This window comes from Poecilia latipinna, unplaced genomic scaffold (assembly GCF_001443285.1).
Source record: "Poecilia latipinna isolate Pla-1442-1.1 unplaced genomic scaffold, P_latipinna-1.0 Scaffold557, whole genome shotgun sequence".
Lineage (NCBI taxonomy): Eukaryota > Metazoa > Chordata > Actinopteri > Cyprinodontiformes > Poeciliidae > Poecilia > Poecilia latipinna.
In genome coordinates this window covers 301,707-319,055 of record NW_015113173.1, presented here as the reverse complement: position 1 = coordinate 319,055, position 17,349 = coordinate 301,707, and the positions used below count along the sequence as shown (strand labels likewise).

The 17,349-nt window shown below is 37.2% G+C and overlaps 2 protein-coding genes across 3 annotated transcripts in view; one reads left to right on the top strand and one right to left on the bottom strand.

The window, feature by feature from the left end:
• ptprc (protein tyrosine phosphatase receptor type C) overlaps nt 1-10,214 on the top strand; it is a 15,167-nt gene extending 4,953 nt beyond the window's left edge. Inside the window, exons 2-17 of the mRNA XM_015041561.1 lie at nt 170-279; nt 419-509; nt 973-1,049; nt 1,499-1,535; nt 1,616-1,713; nt 1,874-1,999; nt 2,101-2,258; nt 2,805-2,940; nt 5,319-5,468; nt 5,643-5,733; nt 6,524-6,660; nt 6,772-6,897; nt 6,996-7,118; nt 7,235-7,392; nt 8,300-8,435; nt 9,202-10,214. Of these exons, the coding sequence (XP_014897047.1) occupies nt 170-279; nt 419-509; nt 973-1,049; nt 1,499-1,535; nt 1,616-1,713; nt 1,874-1,999; nt 2,101-2,258; nt 2,805-2,940; nt 5,319-5,468; nt 5,643-5,733; nt 6,524-6,660; nt 6,772-6,897; nt 6,996-7,118; nt 7,235-7,392; nt 8,300-8,435; nt 9,202-9,543 (2,096 nt within the window). The 3' untranslated portion in view covers nt 9,544-10,214. The remainder of the gene's footprint in view (nt 1-169; nt 280-418; nt 510-972; nt 1,050-1,498; nt 1,536-1,615; nt 1,714-1,873; nt 2,000-2,100; nt 2,259-2,804; nt 2,941-5,318; nt 5,469-5,642; nt 5,734-6,523; nt 6,661-6,771; nt 6,898-6,995; nt 7,119-7,234; nt 7,393-8,299; nt 8,436-9,201) is intronic.
• A 2,697-nt stretch (nt 10,215-12,911) lies between these two features.
• The window catches only part of abhd8b (abhydrolase domain containing 8b), an 11,253-nt gene continuing 6,815 nt past the window's right edge, over nt 12,912-17,349 (bottom strand). For both annotated transcript variants that reach the window (XM_015041560.1, XM_015041559.1), the window contains exons 2-5: nt 16,468-17,271; nt 16,162-16,332; nt 15,270-15,486; nt 12,912-14,358 (exon numbers count right to left, since the gene is read on the bottom strand). In XM_015041560.1, coding sequence (XP_014897046.1) covers nt 14,131-14,358; nt 15,270-15,486; nt 16,162-16,332; nt 16,468-17,261 — 1,410 coding nt within the window. In that variant the 5' untranslated portion in view covers nt 17,262-17,271 and the 3' untranslated portion in view covers nt 12,912-14,130. The remainder of the gene's footprint in view (nt 14,359-15,269; nt 15,487-16,161; nt 16,333-16,467; nt 17,272-17,349) is intronic.

Genomic DNA, 17,349 nt, shown 5'->3' with positions numbered 1-17,349 from the left:
TTACCAAAGTAAACAATGATTAATCTCTAGTAATAGAAGTCATGGTACAGTTTAAATCACTGATGAATTTAAGATTTTTAGAAGCTACAAACTATACATAATGAGTCGCAGATGGAGAGTTGCTGAATTTTCTGGTTTATGTTTATGTCGTCTCATTTTTCTGTTGTAGATGATGAAGATAGTTTGATGCCTGTTGAACCGATTCCAGCAGAACTCCTGCTAGAAACCTATAAAAGGAAGTTAGCAGATGAAGGGAGGCTTTTCCTGGGAGAATTTCAGGTAATAACTCATTTTTTAGATAAATATCATATATCATGCACATAATTTATTAATTTAATGAATGAAGGAACTAAAATAAGCGTGAATGTTAACGCGTTAAGCAGTTTTTTTAATGCTTAAAACTTGTCTTTGTTTACAGAGCATTCCCAGGATCTTCTCAAGATACGCAGTGAAAGAAGCTAAGAAGGCCTGCAACGCCCCCAAGAACCGCTATGTGGACATCCTGCCATGTGAGTGAGAGAAATGATGCAACACCTGAGAGCTAGTTTTATGCAAACTGTGCTGCTGCTTCACACATATCAGACATGCACTAACAATTTGGGCATTATATTTAAGCTCATTTAGAGATGCATTCATAACCCCATGCATTACTGAGCAGCATTGTCATAAGGTGATGACATCAGAGCAGGGAGGCCAAACTCAAACCTACCGACTTGACTCATTCAGATGCATTTAAATACTTGCAGGAGTTGAATGCCTGTCATTTTTTTATTCTTATATTGACCAAAGTTTATTATTGTCTGCAGCAGATTACATCAAGACAAAATGTTTCTGCTATACATGAACCTCAACATTTACCTTAAAGATCACATGCATAAATATCAGACACTCCAGTTTAGTTATCTGTGGATGTTCAGAACTAAAATCTACTGGATGATGCATTTCATTTCTCTTTTCTGTGCTCTCATGTAGATGATTACAACCGCGTCCAACTGGCCACAGGAAACGGAGAAGCAGGATGCGACTATATTAACGCCAGCTTCATTGACGTAGGTTAAACCTCTGACACATCTAGGCTCAAATATATTTATAACCTTGGCAGATTTAGATTTAAACATAATGTTGCCAATATGTTTCTTCTGAATGAAACTAATACTAACAGTTTGGAGTGGCATAGACCTCTACTCAAATATTGGAAACACGCATGAAGCTATTGAGTAGTTATATGAAGGCTATAATTGCTGTAAAGGTTTTTTATTTTTATTTTTTAAAAGGTTAATAAAAGAAAAAGATCAATGTGACATTTTTTTTTTATAAATTGTTAATAAAAACATTTTCTCTAAATGAATATGTTGGTTGAATAGTAATTTAAATCTAAATTTAGGTATGAATCATTTTTGGCTTAACTGTAACACCACTAACTTCTACAAGAGAAAGAAATTTACACCATTCAGCAATTTTATTTTAATTTATGCAAACAATTTTCTTTTTCCTGCAGGGTTTCAAGGAGCCAAAAAAATACATTGCAGCTCAAGGTAAAGTCTTATTTTCTTCTGTTTTTTGCTACAAAATGCCCACAGAGTGCGACACGTCTTATTCTGTGTGTTTGTTTTAGGACCAAAGGACGAAACTGTGAGTGATTTCTGGAGGATGGTCTGGGAGCAGCAGTCCTCCATTATTGTCATGGTGACCCGCTGTGAAGAAGGGAACAGGGTGAGAACCTCAAACTGCAGAAAGTTGAACTAATTCTTAAAATTCTTCCTGAAATGTTTAATTTTGAAATAAATATTTGACAATTGTGACACGTCTCGTCTCTTGCCAAATGCACAAACTTTATTTAACCTTCTAATGTTGGTTAATTGTTGCTTTGCAGATCAAGTGTGCCCAGTACTGGCCTTCTCTTGATCGAGAGACGGAGATCTACGAGGAGTTCATAGTGAAGCTGACCTCAGAGGAACACTGCCCAGATTACACCATCCGCCATCTGAGCCTGACTAACGTGAGTCTGTGTTCAGACGCTGAGAAATGAATAACGCTTCAGAATTTCACTGCAGAGATGAGTGGAGGTGTTTATACTGCTGTTTATGTTTATCTTTGCAGAAGAGAGAGAAGAACCTGGAGAGGGAAGTGACTCACATCCAGTTCATGAGCTGGCCCGACCACGGCGTCCCAGGAGAGCCGCACCTCCTCCTGAAGCTGAGGCGGCGCGTCAACGCTTTCAAGAACGTCTTCAGCGGCCCCATCGTTGTTCACTGCAGGCATGTAGAAGTTCAAATGCTCATTTAAAATGTTTTCGTTCTTTTAATCCATTTCCAGATTTATTCAGTTGTTCCTCAGTTTGTTGAATTTTGCTACTATCATATGTTTAGTCTGCAAAGGACTGGGACCAAAGATCTCATCTAAGTCTGTCACAATGATCAATAAATCAATTAATTGCATGATAAATTTAAAATTAGTTCCCTAATTTCCAATCTGATATTTTTTGAAGGGAAATTTTATTTTGAGAGACTTCATAATTTATTTTATTGATCATTTTCATTTAGTGTATTTTTTTTATTTCTTTCTTATTTATTGTTTTTGGTTTTTGTATTTAATTTTGGATATATGTAATATCTTCGGATTCGAGTCTTCTTTACAAAATTAAAGTTTATTGGTCTTTGAAGATGGTCTGAAAAAAACAATATTATCATTTATTTGACAGGTCCAATCTCACCTCTCTTATTAACTTTTAATTCTCCATCGCACCTTTAGACAAAGTGGCGTATTTAAAATAAACACACAGTGTTACTTCCTGTTCTGTGCAGTGCTGGAGTCGGCAGAACCGGCACCTACATCGGCATCGATGCCATGATGGAGGGTCTGGAAGCTGAGGGCAGGATAGACATTTACGGATACGTTGTCCAACTCCGGAGACAAAGATGCCTGATGGTCCAAGTGGAGGTAGGACCAATCATCATAAAAAATATCTAAAAATGAACTGATCAAAGCAGAAAATAGAAGATAACAGCCATAAAATACAATTAAATTAAACACAAAACAATTCAGAAAAAACATTTCATGTATCTGAAAACCAAGAAGAATATATTTAGTAAACAATAAATAAAAAAATACATTCAATCTAATGCATTTTATGGCATTTATTATACATGCAGGGACAGAACAAGGAATAATATTTTGCCTACAAATATCCAAATTAGAAAAAAAAATTATGTTTGTTTACATGTAAAATGCTTTGAAACAGTACAAATAATACGTTTCCACATTACAACCAAGTTATGTGTATTTTTATGGGAATTTTTGCAAATAAACAGCATATCTATATATTTATCCCCTTTTATTCTTATACCTCTGAATAAAAAATATAGATGTTTGGAGCTAATGTCAAATATTACTGTAATATTTATTTTTATTGGAAATGGAGACACAGCTGTTAAAATATTCTAACATTTGTGTTTAGAATAAAAATAAAGAAATTGGAGCAAAAATAAAACATTTTTAAAAGGATTTATAACATTCTCAGTAATCAGTGGAAATACTTTTATTGGTAAGTGCAGAAGCCAAACCCTTCTCATAACTGCTAATAAATCTTTTTCCTCAAATACTCCATCAGATTTAAGCCTGAACTCTGTAAATATTAATATTTCTCTGTTAATCACTTTTAAAACGCTTTGCTGTGAGTTCAGATCGTTATTGTGTGAAAATATCAGATTTTCATTGCACATTGTCTGATGTTTTGTCAGAACTCTGGATCTGGTATTTTTTTATGTCCGTAACTTTGATCAGGTCTCATTTGCTGAAAAAAAAACTAAATTATTTTTTTTACTACCATAATCGTTGGGGATTTTCCTTTGGTTTGAATGTTTCTGCTTTTTTATACCGAATGAAGAATACAGCATTGTGTCCAAACATTTCCCTTTTTGTATCGCCTGACCTCAAAACAGACCAGATACGACCTTATAAAAGATAAATCATCTTTTGTGTGCCTCACTCTCAGAAGTCTTTTCCTCCTCCGTCTGTAGTCTTGGAGTCCAGCAGCGTGCTGAGTCCGTTTGACTCTCTGTTTTGAGTTGTTGCTACTGGAATGGTTCGTTTTCTGCAGGATTGGTCTTGATGGTGATCCTTGTTGGTCTTTTCATGTCTCACACCGTCAGTCTTAACAGTGTAACATTTGGTTTTCTCCAACATCCTCATAGATTTTTCATTGTGTGAACCATTTTGTATTTTTTTGGTTAGCTTTTCACTGTTGTCACCGGAACTTGAAGGCATTTAGAAATGGCTTTTCAGTGCTTCCTGAGTTGTGTAAAGCCACAGGGCCACACTGAGCGTGTTTTTAGCAATGACTTGCAGCAAGCCAACCACAGAGAGATGCTATTTTCCACCCTGTTGAGTTGGTGTAAGCAGCAGTTTATCTGGGTAGTTAACGTGCATTAGAGGAGCATGAACTAATCCGAATGAAGCAGGTCGTTGAATTCTCCCACAGACTCTCTGAGCTGGTGATGAATAATTATGGTCACTTCCCTTTATGAGAGATGTGTTAAATACAGAAATAGGTGATTTCTTGCTTTCTTTTTTTTTTTTTTAGCTCAGTCAGAATAAACATATTGGTTAAAATTAAGATTACATAAAATCTAAATCTGCTTGGGTGTGTGAATATTTTTAACCATAAAAATGCAGTTCTGGTGGGAAAAAGCTGCAAAATATTTATGATATTTAGCATACAGCCTACAATAGTTTAGATAAAAACATATTTGTGTATTAGAATGGTATAGTCAAAGGCCAGACATAAATCTGATTGAGAATCTGTGAGAAGACTTGAAAATGGATGTTCCCTGATGCTCTTCTGATTAAGCTTGAGCTATTTTGGAAAGAACAATCCAAAAATGTTTGTGTCTAAATGTGTGATTGCAGCTAAAGGTTTAGTGTATGTGACACTTTTCAGCTTTTTATTTATGAAAGATGTTAAACAGCCTTCATCACTTGCCTTTTGCATTACATATTGTTGGTTCATCACATAAAACCACAGTAAAATACTTAATAAATGCAAAAACACAAAGCCATGTGGTATGAAGGCGCTGTATCTGCCATCTCTTCTTCCGTTATGTGACATATTTAAATTTTTCAAGAAAAAAAAATATTACTGCTATCACATGGCTGAGTCAGCCATTTTGATGTTCGATGGCGTGTTTCAAAGTGAAACCAGCAGCGCAAAAAAAAAAAGAAAGAAAAACCTCAGATTAATAAAAGGAGTAAATCCGGTAAATGTTTTGGTTGTTCTCTGTTATTTGGGGGTTGATGTGGTTAATTGTGTCCTCATTCAGGCCCAGTACATCCTGATCCACCAGGCCTTACTGGAGCACAACCAGTTTGGAGAGACGGAGATCTCTCTGTCGGAGCTGCACAGCACACTGAGCACACTCAAACAGAAGAACTCCGACAGCGAACCCACGCTCATGGAGGAAGAGTTTGAGGTATGCTTTATTCTTATTTCTGAAACATTTATTTATCTAAGCATCTTCTGTTATTATTAAAAACTCCACATTAGTCTCCTTACAGTCTGTTTTTAGAGCCTAAATCTAAAACATTTCAGTTTAAATTACTTTTTATTTTGAACCACTTAAAAAAATCTTTGTGTTGCATTTCAGCGACTCCCCTCCTTTAAAAACTGGAGGACCTGTAACACAGGGATCACAGAAGAAAACAAGAAGAAGAATCGCTCTTCAGCTGTTATCCCATGTAAGCATCTGCTACTGGAGCATCTTAATAAATATGAATATATGCAAACACTTTATTTGTTTCAGAAATGTTATTAAAAAAGGGAAACCCAGATGTTATTTAAAGTCAAAACACACTTATTGATATATTTGAAGAGTTAATTTCTATAAAGCTTGGTGAATCCAGCTTACAGCTAATGAAAATACAAGCGTTTCTCTTAAAAGTTTTATTATGATATACTGTAGACTAAAACTGATTTTTAAACACAGAAATGTTATAATAAAGCTGACACAATCATTTGGAAGGCTGCTGACTGGACAGTAGTCCAACAGACATTCACTGACATCTTCCACACTGGTGGTAAGCCACAAAAAAACATTGCTAAAGAAGTTTGTTAACAGAGAGCTATATCCAGTTATATCAATGAAAAGTTGAGTGGAAGGAAAAAGTGCGGATAAAGAAAGGATGGACCATCAACTGGGATAACTTCAGCATTCATAGGATAGTGAAGCAAAGTCCAGTAAAGAGTTTGTGAGAGCTTCATAAGGTGTGGACTGCAGCTGGAGTCAGAGCTTTACTGTGTTGGACTGGCCAGCAAACTGGTCTGACCTAAACCGATAAATGATAAATGATCCCAAAGTCAACAGATGAGCTGAAAGCCACTATTAAAGCAACCTGGGTTCAGTAGGAAGACAACCTAAGTTACTGACGTTCTGCTCTACTTCTGTCTTGGTTGTGTTTCTTCAAAATTATTTGTTTCTATCCGTCTCTCCTGTGTCTCAATGTTCTTCTCTAAACCTTCCATCTTCAGATGACTACAACCGAGTGTTACTGAGGACAGAGGAAGACAACAGTCAGGACAGCGAAGTTGATGATGAAGAGCCAGAGGACTCGTCAGATGAAGAAGACGAAGACTCCACTAGATACATCAATGCCTCCCACATTAATGTATGCTATTATTCTCACCTGTAAATATTTTTTTAGATAAAAAAAGGGAGGGCTGATTCTCTTAGTTCCGGTTTGTTTGAACTGAACCATTGCTAATCTGTTTTCTTGCAGGGATACTGGGGATCTCGTTCTCTCATCACAGCCCAGGATCCGCTGCCAGACACCTTCAACGACTTCTGGGCGATGGTTTGCCAGAAGAAATTATCCACTATTGTCATGCTGTCAGAGCACAAAGAGGTAAAAGCTCCTCTTTTACTTCTTAACATCTTTACACACGTTTTAAAGAGTGCTTAGAGTAAATGATCTTGTTTTCTTTGGTCTCCTCTTGTTGACAGGATGGTGAACCTCTGTACTGGAGAAAAGAAAAGCAGACATTTGGAGATTTTGAGGTAGAAGTTTCAAGTACAGAAATTACTCCAGTTTTCATCACCCGCACCATGCTGCTCCGACATGTCAAGGTAACACCAGAACCTTTATGACTGACACTTTTTCATTTTTACCAGTTCCATGCATTAATTTTTACTGATAGGTTTGGTTTCATGTGTTTGCTTAATGAAAACAACTCTGCCAACAGCGAAAAGACAGTCGGCAGGTGAAACATTTCCAGTTCCTGAAGTGGGAGGGCACAGAGCTGCCAGACAAACCGCAGGAACTCGTAGATATGGCTAAGGAAGTAAAGCGCAGCTGCGTCGGCAGCAAATCCCAGAGGATGCCGATTCTCGTCCACTGCAAGTAAGGCAGCCTCCCGTAAACTGGCTTCTGTTCAGTAATTAGATATCATTGATAAAAACATAAAGCTAATTTAAACATTTATCTATAAATGCTTTGATTTCTTTGTGAAGACAAATATAAACATAAATCATCATTTTTACAACTTTTCTTTGTTGCAGCCTTAAAGCTCATGTTGTTAATTTAAATTTTAATTGTGAAATATATATATAAAAAAATGAAATCAAAAAGAAAAATGATAGTAGAAGGCATTAGTAAAATAAAAGTATAAATATGTCTCCTAGATAAATTTGAGTTCATGAAGTGATTATTTTCAGATTTGTTGAGTGAAGTTGATGTAGGCAGGTGAAATGTTGTAGAGATCAGTAGCATGGAGACTTAGCAAACCAGCAGCTTACAGAGTAATTTAAAGCTTTTTTTTTTCTAGAGCTCAGTTTATTCACCACAAAGGGAACGATTGCAGGGTTCAGATGAGACATCATCATTTCTGCTTCAGTTTTGACAAACATTGTTTTTCATGATTCAAACAATACTTTATATGACCAAGTCATGCATTGGCTGTGCAAAGCTCTTATTTGGCAACACTGAGAAATTAAAAATATAATGCAAAAACTGAGTAAAAGCATCAAAAACAGACTTTTTTCATATATTTTCAGAATACCCAAAGAACTATAAGTAAACACCACTTTAACAGATTAAGAGATAGTCTTCTCAGAATGAAAGTATCAAGTTGTTGGGTGTGGTTTCATATAATTTCACAATACTTCACATTTAGCACATTCACAGAAGAGCAAGGAAGAGACCCTGGAACATTTTAAACTTTTAGCTTAGAGAGCCACAAAGAGCAACTCTGAATAGATCGACAACATAGAGCTGCAGCTTTTTTAATTTGTGTTCTTCATCTCCGCAGTGACGGATCGACGCGTTCAGGAATTTTCTGTGGCCTGTGGAATCTGCTGGACAGCGCTGAGACTGAGAAGCTGGTTGATGTTTTCCAAGTGGTCAAAATTCTGCGGAAGGACAGGAAGGGGATGATCACCAGCCTGGTACAAACACATTTTCACTCCTATCGGCTGTAACGACATTAGAAGAGTTATTACTTTATCCATGCTGGTTATTTTTACATTAGTAATAATCAATAAATAACCATTACATAAAACTATAAAATGCTATTGCCACTACTACCTATAATGGCAATAAATATATGAAATTTAACATTTTAAAAAATAAATAACTGAAATAAATAACGTTTACTCCTTAATAAAACCATTCTAATATTTGTTTAAAAGCTTGCTAAAGCAGTTTGTAGCAGGATGCGCGACTTGTTTGATTGCACAATAGTTTCTTAAAATTATCTTACAAATGATCTCGATTTAACAGATTCTAGCTACTACTTTCTGAATTAGCATTATTATTTTTTTTAATCACGTCTCCAAACTAAACCTTTCTAATCAAAGGCATTAATTTGCTTTGGATGTATTATTAAAACATATAGTTTTAAAAAATATCCTTCTAAACAATTGCAGCAGTAGAACCATCATCTAAATATAAACTACAATTAAAATATTCAGGGTAATATCAAATTAAATGGCAAGTTTAGACATTTTGATTCGATTTTTATAACACTAGAAATGCGTATAACATATGGATGACTTTTCTACTAATTGTTGACACTATTGACAAAATTTTAAATCTGTTTAAATGTCATAATTGCACCATTGTGACTCTTGATAAGTTTCTTCTCTGGTAAAAGTCTCAGCAGCATCAATACGTCTCTTGCTCTCCTGTAAAATTCGTCCCTATCACTTTCAGGAGCAGTACCAGTTCCTGTACAAGGCTCTAGAGGGCGCCTTCCCCGTTCAGAACGGGGAAGTGAAACCAGTAAAGAGTACAACCGTCGCCAGTGTTGAAATTGTTAACGAAACCAAAGCCGGAGAAGCAGAAGCGGATAAGAAGCCAGAAGAGAAGAAGGCTGAGGAGTCAGCCAGCACTACCAGCAGCAACCAGCAGGCGGAGGCAGAGAGCACTCCTCTGGTGGCTGAGAGTGAAAAGGAAAAGAAAGAAGAGGAACCAGCAAAGGAGACCAGCGCCCTCAAAGAGTCCACACCACAGGAGGAAACCAGCAACGGCCCCACAGTCACTGTGGAGGTCTGAGATGATGAGGGGACACATTTATTCCTAAGCCTTTAATACTTCAGTTTTATGCTTTTATAAAAAAAAAAAATACAAAAAAAAAAACATTATGAATGTATAAACTGTGTAAAGATTTAACTCAGTATGAGATGGTGAGTGAAAATTAGAAAGAATTAGATTAAATATTGATGTTTACTTCCATATTTTGAACTTCTATAAGTTATAAGGTTTCTGAGTAAAAGGTTATTTTTCCTGCTGGCAAAGGTATGAGAACTGCTGTTGTCAAACTATGGATCAAGATTAAGTTTAAATACACAGTAGATGAGCGGTTTTGTTTGGTACTCTAAGTTTGTGTAAGGTTAAATTTAGTTTATATTTTAGTTTCTCGCTATTTTTACACGCCACAGTCTACATTTACATATTGTACATCTGCCATATCGCAATAATTTAGCTGTTAAGTTCAAATTTCATTATTTACTACTGTATTTCCTTTCTAAAATACAATGAAAAATGTTTTATTTATGCAGACTTGCTTATTATTATAGTGTTAATGACTTCCAAAACATATTTGTCACTTCTTCTCAAAGGGACATGTTTAATTTTTTCTCATCTCTGTGCTATACTGAAAAAATTGTTATATCCTCTCTGCCAGCAGAAATAAACAATATTTTATTAAAATCCTTTGGGTGTCATGTAGTATACAAACATTTTTTGGAGTATGAGAAAACTTTGGTTGCCAACATCAACAATAAATCATGAAGTTGTACTTGGAAAAAATGACTGTTTACAGTCCTGAAAACATCAGAACCATTCTTTAGATTTTCACCTTTACTTTCCAGAGACTTTTTGAATTATGATTGAAACATAATAAACTCTCAACTAGACTAATTCTGATGGATTATTTTATGTTCACTAATATAGTTGAACACAATTTAATATCAGTAAATATGTGGAAAAACTTTCACTTCTGTTTGTGAATGATATTAATGTCAGGGACAAATCCCACACAGACTTGATAAAAATGTATTTTACTGTCACAAGAAATTGTAAAAAACAAGAAAAAAAAATCCTAAATATTACTTTTTGTAATCAGTTTGTGACTGTTAAAGGCAAACAATTACAACATTTAAGACACAAGAGAAAATTGTTTCCTTCAATTTTGCACAAGAATCAAACAGCTGCATATTTTTTCTGATTAAAGTTGCATATTAAATGAAATATCAGCTCAAAAATTAAACCAAAGCTCTAAATAATCTTCAAAAATGGCAATTTCTATAACTAAGCACACCAAAAACTACATTTCAAAAATTAGCAAAAAAATTACTTTCAAAAATACAAACAAATTACTGTAGCACAAATAAAAGGAATGCAATGATGTGAAAGGAGTTAAAACATCTAAACTTTTAGAAAAACTGATGCAGACCCTGTGTGGGTAAGGTGTTGGTTTCAGATCAAATTTTGTCTAGAAGGGTTTAGGTCTGTCAAAAAATACTGTTGTTTTGGCTTATAAGCATAAAAAACATCCAGCTGTGAACTTTAAATACAATAACAAGAGCATGTGAAGTTTTACCATAGTGAGGATTTTGGAAACAAACACTATAGATAAGAAGTAATTACCTAAATAAAAAAAAATTGCTTCCCAAAGTTTCAAATTTTTATCTTTAAATTCACTCTATTAATGATTTTGCATTGTTTTATGAATATAAGAGCTGCTAAATCGTACAGTGCTGACTTTGACGCAGCTTTCTCCACCATTACTGGCACCAGCTGTAAGATATGTACTGAAGTCTTAAAATATATTCTTTTTATGGAAACTTGGTGAACCCAAGAGGACACATTGTTGCAGGAAAGTGAACTTTCACTTGGGCTTGAGCCACTTTCTTGCGGTCATTTCCTTTGTAAGTAATAACATCTGACTCATTTAATGCCATCTGTGTCTCAAATTTATTCTCCAGAGGAAAGTGTAAATTATTTTAAGGCTTTGTACATCTCTACCAGGTGGTGCCAACAACCACAACTGGTGCTGTACATTAAACTGAAGGAGGAAACAACTATAACAGGTTTAATAAAATGATCCATATTTAACTGCAAACAATTATTTCCTGTCAAAAAAGTGCAAATATAAAATTGTATCATCACTATTGTATTAATTTTAAGTCTGTAGTTTGAAAAGTTTATCATGAAATTTGAAGTCATTTGGTGAAATACACAGTTTATAAACAGAACAATATGGTGACTTTGCCTTAAGGGTTTTAAAGAGAATATTTTTAATACTTTGAAGCTGTCTGGATTGAACTCAGTGAGAAAAGCAACTCTTTAGTATTTTTCCCTGCTTTGTATCTGAAACATTCAGTTTTAATGAATCAGCAGCAAATTTAATTTCACTTTCACTCCTATCTTGAGCAGCATTCATTAAAAACATAACCGAAGGACCCTCTAGGACCTTTTTCTACAGTACCGTACATCAATAATTACTACAAACAAGCACTAACATGTCTGTTTTTATAAAACCCTGAAGCACGATGCAAAAATACTGAGAGGATGCTCAAATATACATCTAGATGAGGCTCAAAATCTACGAAGGAGTATTACGGCTATTACAATAAACCAAAATTTTTAGTAAATTTCTGCCAATAAAGTAAAAAATTTTGACTTTAATATTTATATGAAAAATATTTCGATATTCTCTGAAATAAAGTTAATTTGCAAGAAAAAAAAATTAATTTCCTTGACTAAAAGCATAAATTTATTAACTTAAACCTTAGACATTTTCTGACATTATAAAGTTAGAAACCTTTAAGAAAAAAACTCAAAAGTTCATTGAGATTAGAAAGTCAGACAAAGTCAAAGTCAGACTCATGAGATGTCATTCTGATACAGTAAAAGAGCCCAGATCTGCCGCTTATGCTTTGAAAATTTTTTCTTAAATTTACCCCTCAATCTTAGAGGACTTCTGCCAATTTTGCCACAAATCTCCGACTTAATAATCAAAAACTTCTGAGATTTTTCTGCTAAATTATTCTTTTCTTATAAATTCTGACTTTACAATGTTGTATATTTGTATCCCTGCCACGGTGTTAGAGCGACGCTCAGGAGGAGCTCAGCAGATGTCACGGTCAGACAGCGGGGAAGAAGAACGGATTTATTCCATCGGACTGTCTGTTCCTGAAACCATGCACACAAAAAATCTTGCACATGGGGTTATTGCGACCACGCTGACCAGAGTAAAAAGTTCAGGGACCAAATTACCCAATATCTTAAGACCATGGAACAGTTAAACGTGAAAAATTAAAAACAAAAACAAAAATCTTGGAAATTTTCAATTTTTCAACATCAAAGAAAATCTGATTTTTTTTTTTTTAAATATGTTAAATTAATCTCAAAATGTCTGCAATTTTTATAGATTTTTTTTTCTTTAATCTACAACGACTTTAATACTCCATTGTATAATCCAGCCAGAGCTCAAACAGTCAAGGACTCATTTTATTATACAAACAATTGTTTCTGATGGTCATGTTCTTCAGTATGGTTTAAAAATGTGTTATTTTACAATTTAACAAAAAAAAAAAGACACACACAAAGAAAGATTTTCATCAAGTCTGAGCAATAGAAAAACTTAGCCTAAAAATTAAGATTCCAGCAGTTTGCATCATAATTTGATTCTAAAAGTGCAAACTTTGACTCTCATCTGGCAAAATCCTGTTCAGGATTTGGTCTGCCTCCAGCAGAGGAGTTCAAGTATCTCGGTGTCTTGTTCACGAATGATTGCAGGATGGAGAAGGGAATTACTAGATGAACTGGGGCCTCATCTGAAGTATTGCAGACTGCGTTCTGCTTTTCTTGTTGTGATGAAAGGTGATCCAAAAAGCAAGGCTCTCATTTGTCCAGTCTGTCTCTTCTATGGTCATGAGAAATAGATTCAGACATTCTCCAATGATTGAGATCATCTTCCTCTGCAGGGTGCCTGTACTCAGCTTAGACATTAGATGGGTCACTCCATCATCCGGGGGGAATCAGAGCCAACGTGCTTCTCCTCCACGTTGGAAGGAGTCAGCTGAGGTTATTTGGGCATCTGACCAACCTGCCTCCCTTTGGAGATTTTCTTGACTTGTCTAACTGGGAGGAGACCACAGGTTTGCATGGAAACACTTTGGGACCCCCAGTGAGATGGAAAGTGCTGCCGGTGAGAGGGTTAGCCCTGTGACCTGATCTCAGATAAAATAATAAATGGAAGGACAGGATCTGATTTGCTCTCCTGTCAGTTTCATATCATAGTTTATCTTGGTTGATTTTCACCACTGTTTTCTAGTTTTTCAAAGGCACAACCACATGATCCTCTGTTGAATGTTTGGGATAAACTCTTTAGTGCTGACATTCGAACAATCTTTGACCTGATTTGCTCTCTTCAAACTGCAACTGAAACCAAATCAGAACAGCAATGTCCCACCTCCACAAATCCAACTGTAATCCTGAGGAGCTCAGATAAATCGTCCACTTTGTCTCTCTGTCCCATTCAAACCTGTTCTGTTCTGCAGGAAGTGGATGAGCCACGGTTTACATTTACCCCTGCTTCCGTTGCGTTCTTTAGTCTGTTTCTGCTCAGTTTGATTAGGTTTGCCTGGCGGTTGCAGGCCGGACCGTGGCGGGCTCAGAAGTGTTGTCAGTTTGAGGTTTGGCAGTCTCTGGACGGGCTTTGGGCTCTTTCTTTGGCGGTGGAAGTGTGACTGGTTCCCAGAGGAAGAACTCATGCAGCAGTGTGTTGACAGCTTCAGGACACTCCAGCATCACCATGTGACTGCCGTCCTCCAAGACCTTCAGGAACGCCATTAGAAGAATCTGACAAAAACAGTAAGAAAGCAAAGGTACAGTCAATGTTCTTCATGAAACACGAGTGTTGTGAACTCAGGTAAAACCCTTAATAGCAAAAACCTCCATTTAAAAATTGCATTTTTATTTAGTTATGTTGTCTGACTAAAGGTGCATTCACACCAAACACGTTTTGGGTGTCAGGGTCGTTCAAAATCTATGTAGCAGCGCATTGAGGGCCATTGCAGCGCATTTCAAGCGTCTAGCGCAAAGCAATTTGAACCGTTTTGAGTGTTTGATGTGTCGAGCTCATCCAATGCATCCAACGCTCCACAGACTTTGAATGTAAACCAGACGCTCAAAACATGTTTGGTGTGAACGCACCATAATATTTAAATTGGTTTAATATTCTGAAACACTTAGATGTGGCAAACATGCAAAAACTAGGACATCAGGAAGGGCCCACTGTATGTGAGTAAAAAGGTGGTGTGTTAATACAAATTCAAACGACTCTTTCAGATTGTTACGGATGAGATTTTTGTAGGTCTAAAATGATTTGCTTGTGTAGAACAATCCAGAGTTTATTTGTGTTTGAACTAGCAACAATGAAGCCTGTTGCAGTCATTACATGCTAAAATATTCAATGGTATGTTTACAAAAACCATAGGTTCTAGTTATTTTGTAAACCCATTTAATAATGGATTACCGTACAGTTTTGTAAAATGTGATATGTGTTTGCGATATTTTAAGTAGAAATCATGCAGTTCTTCTCAAACTAATTGGTTTGGAAACACTTTATCTTCCTCTTTGGTAGTTATATCAGTTTTACTGATTCAAACTTTTTCTCATCTTGTGCTTGTTTTTTTTACCCAAACTAAAAACTCAACCTCAACAAGATTGACTGTTTGGTCTCTGCACCCAGAGTCTTGGCCAGTCCTCACCTCAGCCATGCGCTGGTCCTCTTCTACTGGGACAAACTTGTCATGCATGCCGTGAACCAGCAGGACGGGCACCGTGAGCTCGGCGTGATAAACCTCGTCCCCCTCAGGCCAGTACTGACCGCTCATCATGGCACGCAATACAAATGACGACACATTGAAGGCATTGTACTCTTTCAGCAACTGCTTCTCCCTGGACCCCTGCCGAGCGAAGCCCGCCCTGCAGAGAGGGAAGCAGAGATTTATCTAAGTTACATACACAGAAGAAAACAAATGATGCCAAACACTGCATCACCCACTTTCTGGCATTAAGTCTAAAGTCTAAAGCTTCCCAATGTGGACGAAACTCTAAAGGATTAACTGTGATAGATTTTATTTTTCCACCTTTTGCAGATTCTTTAGCTGCAGTTTGTTCTTCCCTCTTGTCACCACAGCTAAACCAAAATTTTTCATACTCCTCGCAGAATTATTTTTGTTTGGAATTAAGAAGAAATTGATAGATTATTGTGTTTATGTTTTGAAAATGGCAGGAAAAGGACAATGACAATGTCACTGTACAGAATTTTCCTACAAACAGCTTTTTTCAGTCTGTCTTCAGTGCCAGCAGATGTCAGCTCAAACTAAGCCAGTTCCTGCTCAAAGTTTCCACCTGCTGAAAGTTAATCACACACCAGAATCCTGACAGAATCTCTCCTTTCCTCCTTCACCACATGTATGATCAGCCTAAACCACATTAATAGCTTTGATTGTGTCAACTTTATGGCACTTATGGGTTGTAGTCTGCAAAAATCCAGATATTGTGTTGAACCACAATGCCTGCAAATGATCTAAAGTAACTCACTGAGAACAAAAACCCTGATCTGGACATCTATAATCAGAATAAAACGTGTCTTACTTTAGGAAGCTCCAGGCTAACAGTGGGGACAGGCAGTGAAGCACACAGGTGGGCAGGTTGAAGATGCTGCACAGGCTGGGCTCCAGCGCTGTGGGACCTCCACCATTGATCATCACCATTTTGTGAATCTGGTCTGGAAACTCATGAGCCAGGAACGTACAGAAAGACACGCTGGAAAGTAGAAACAGAATGAGGGTTATTATGTAAAACAGATCGTAATCTTGTGGTAAACTGTTAAATAGAATGAAGCTTTTATGATTTTTTTTCCATTAAGAGACGATATAAAGGTGTTAACATCAATAATACCCATATGAATGTCCTATGAGGATGTTCCTCTTCTTTGCATATCTCTTAAAGATTAGTCTCATATCCTCTGCCAGGGCATAGAAGGTGTACGCTGCAGTTATGTGTGGAGATGAGCTCGCTCCGTGGCCCGCCAGGTCCGGGGCGATCACCTCGTACCCGAGTCGGGAAAAGAAGTCCAGCTGACTCCCCCAGATATCCAGCGACCCCCCGACTCCGTGGATAAAGAACAGAGCAACATCTGAATGTGTTCCTTTACAGGCTGCTATCCTCCTTTCACAGTCAATCACCACGGTGCGCTTCGGCTTCCTCCTCCGTTTGCGGGGTTGCTGGGACTGCTCGGCCTGTCCTGCAGCAGGTGCCTCTCCTGCTGACCCGGTTTCCGATGCCCCGTTGTTTCCAGCTGTGACAGAGTCTGACCGAGCCTCGGGGATGCTGACCGGAGGTGAAGAGTTGCGACAGTCTGTCAGCTCAACCTCCACCATGCTGTTGGGTTCAGTCTCTCCGTTCTGGCAGGTTTTCAGCTCCGCGCTCGCCCTCTCGCCCAAGTTCTCAATGAACAGCTGTCCGTTGCGGTAGACTGTGATCTTTCTTTTGCAGCTCACGATCCCACCCAGCGAGGGCTCCTCCACCGCCGGTCTGTCAGGGATGATGTGTCGAACCCGCAGGACACGGCCTGGTTTCACCTCCACGAACTCGTACCCATCTGCAGGCTCAGAGGTGTCCACGGGAACCACGGTGTTGGCCGGTTTGGAGGTGAGACAGCAGAGGAGGCCTTCAATAAAGCTGGTCAGCATGGCTGCCAGTCTGGATGGAAAACAGACACAGAAATACAATATGATGGCATACAATATGGGCTTAATTATCATTAAGATTATATATATG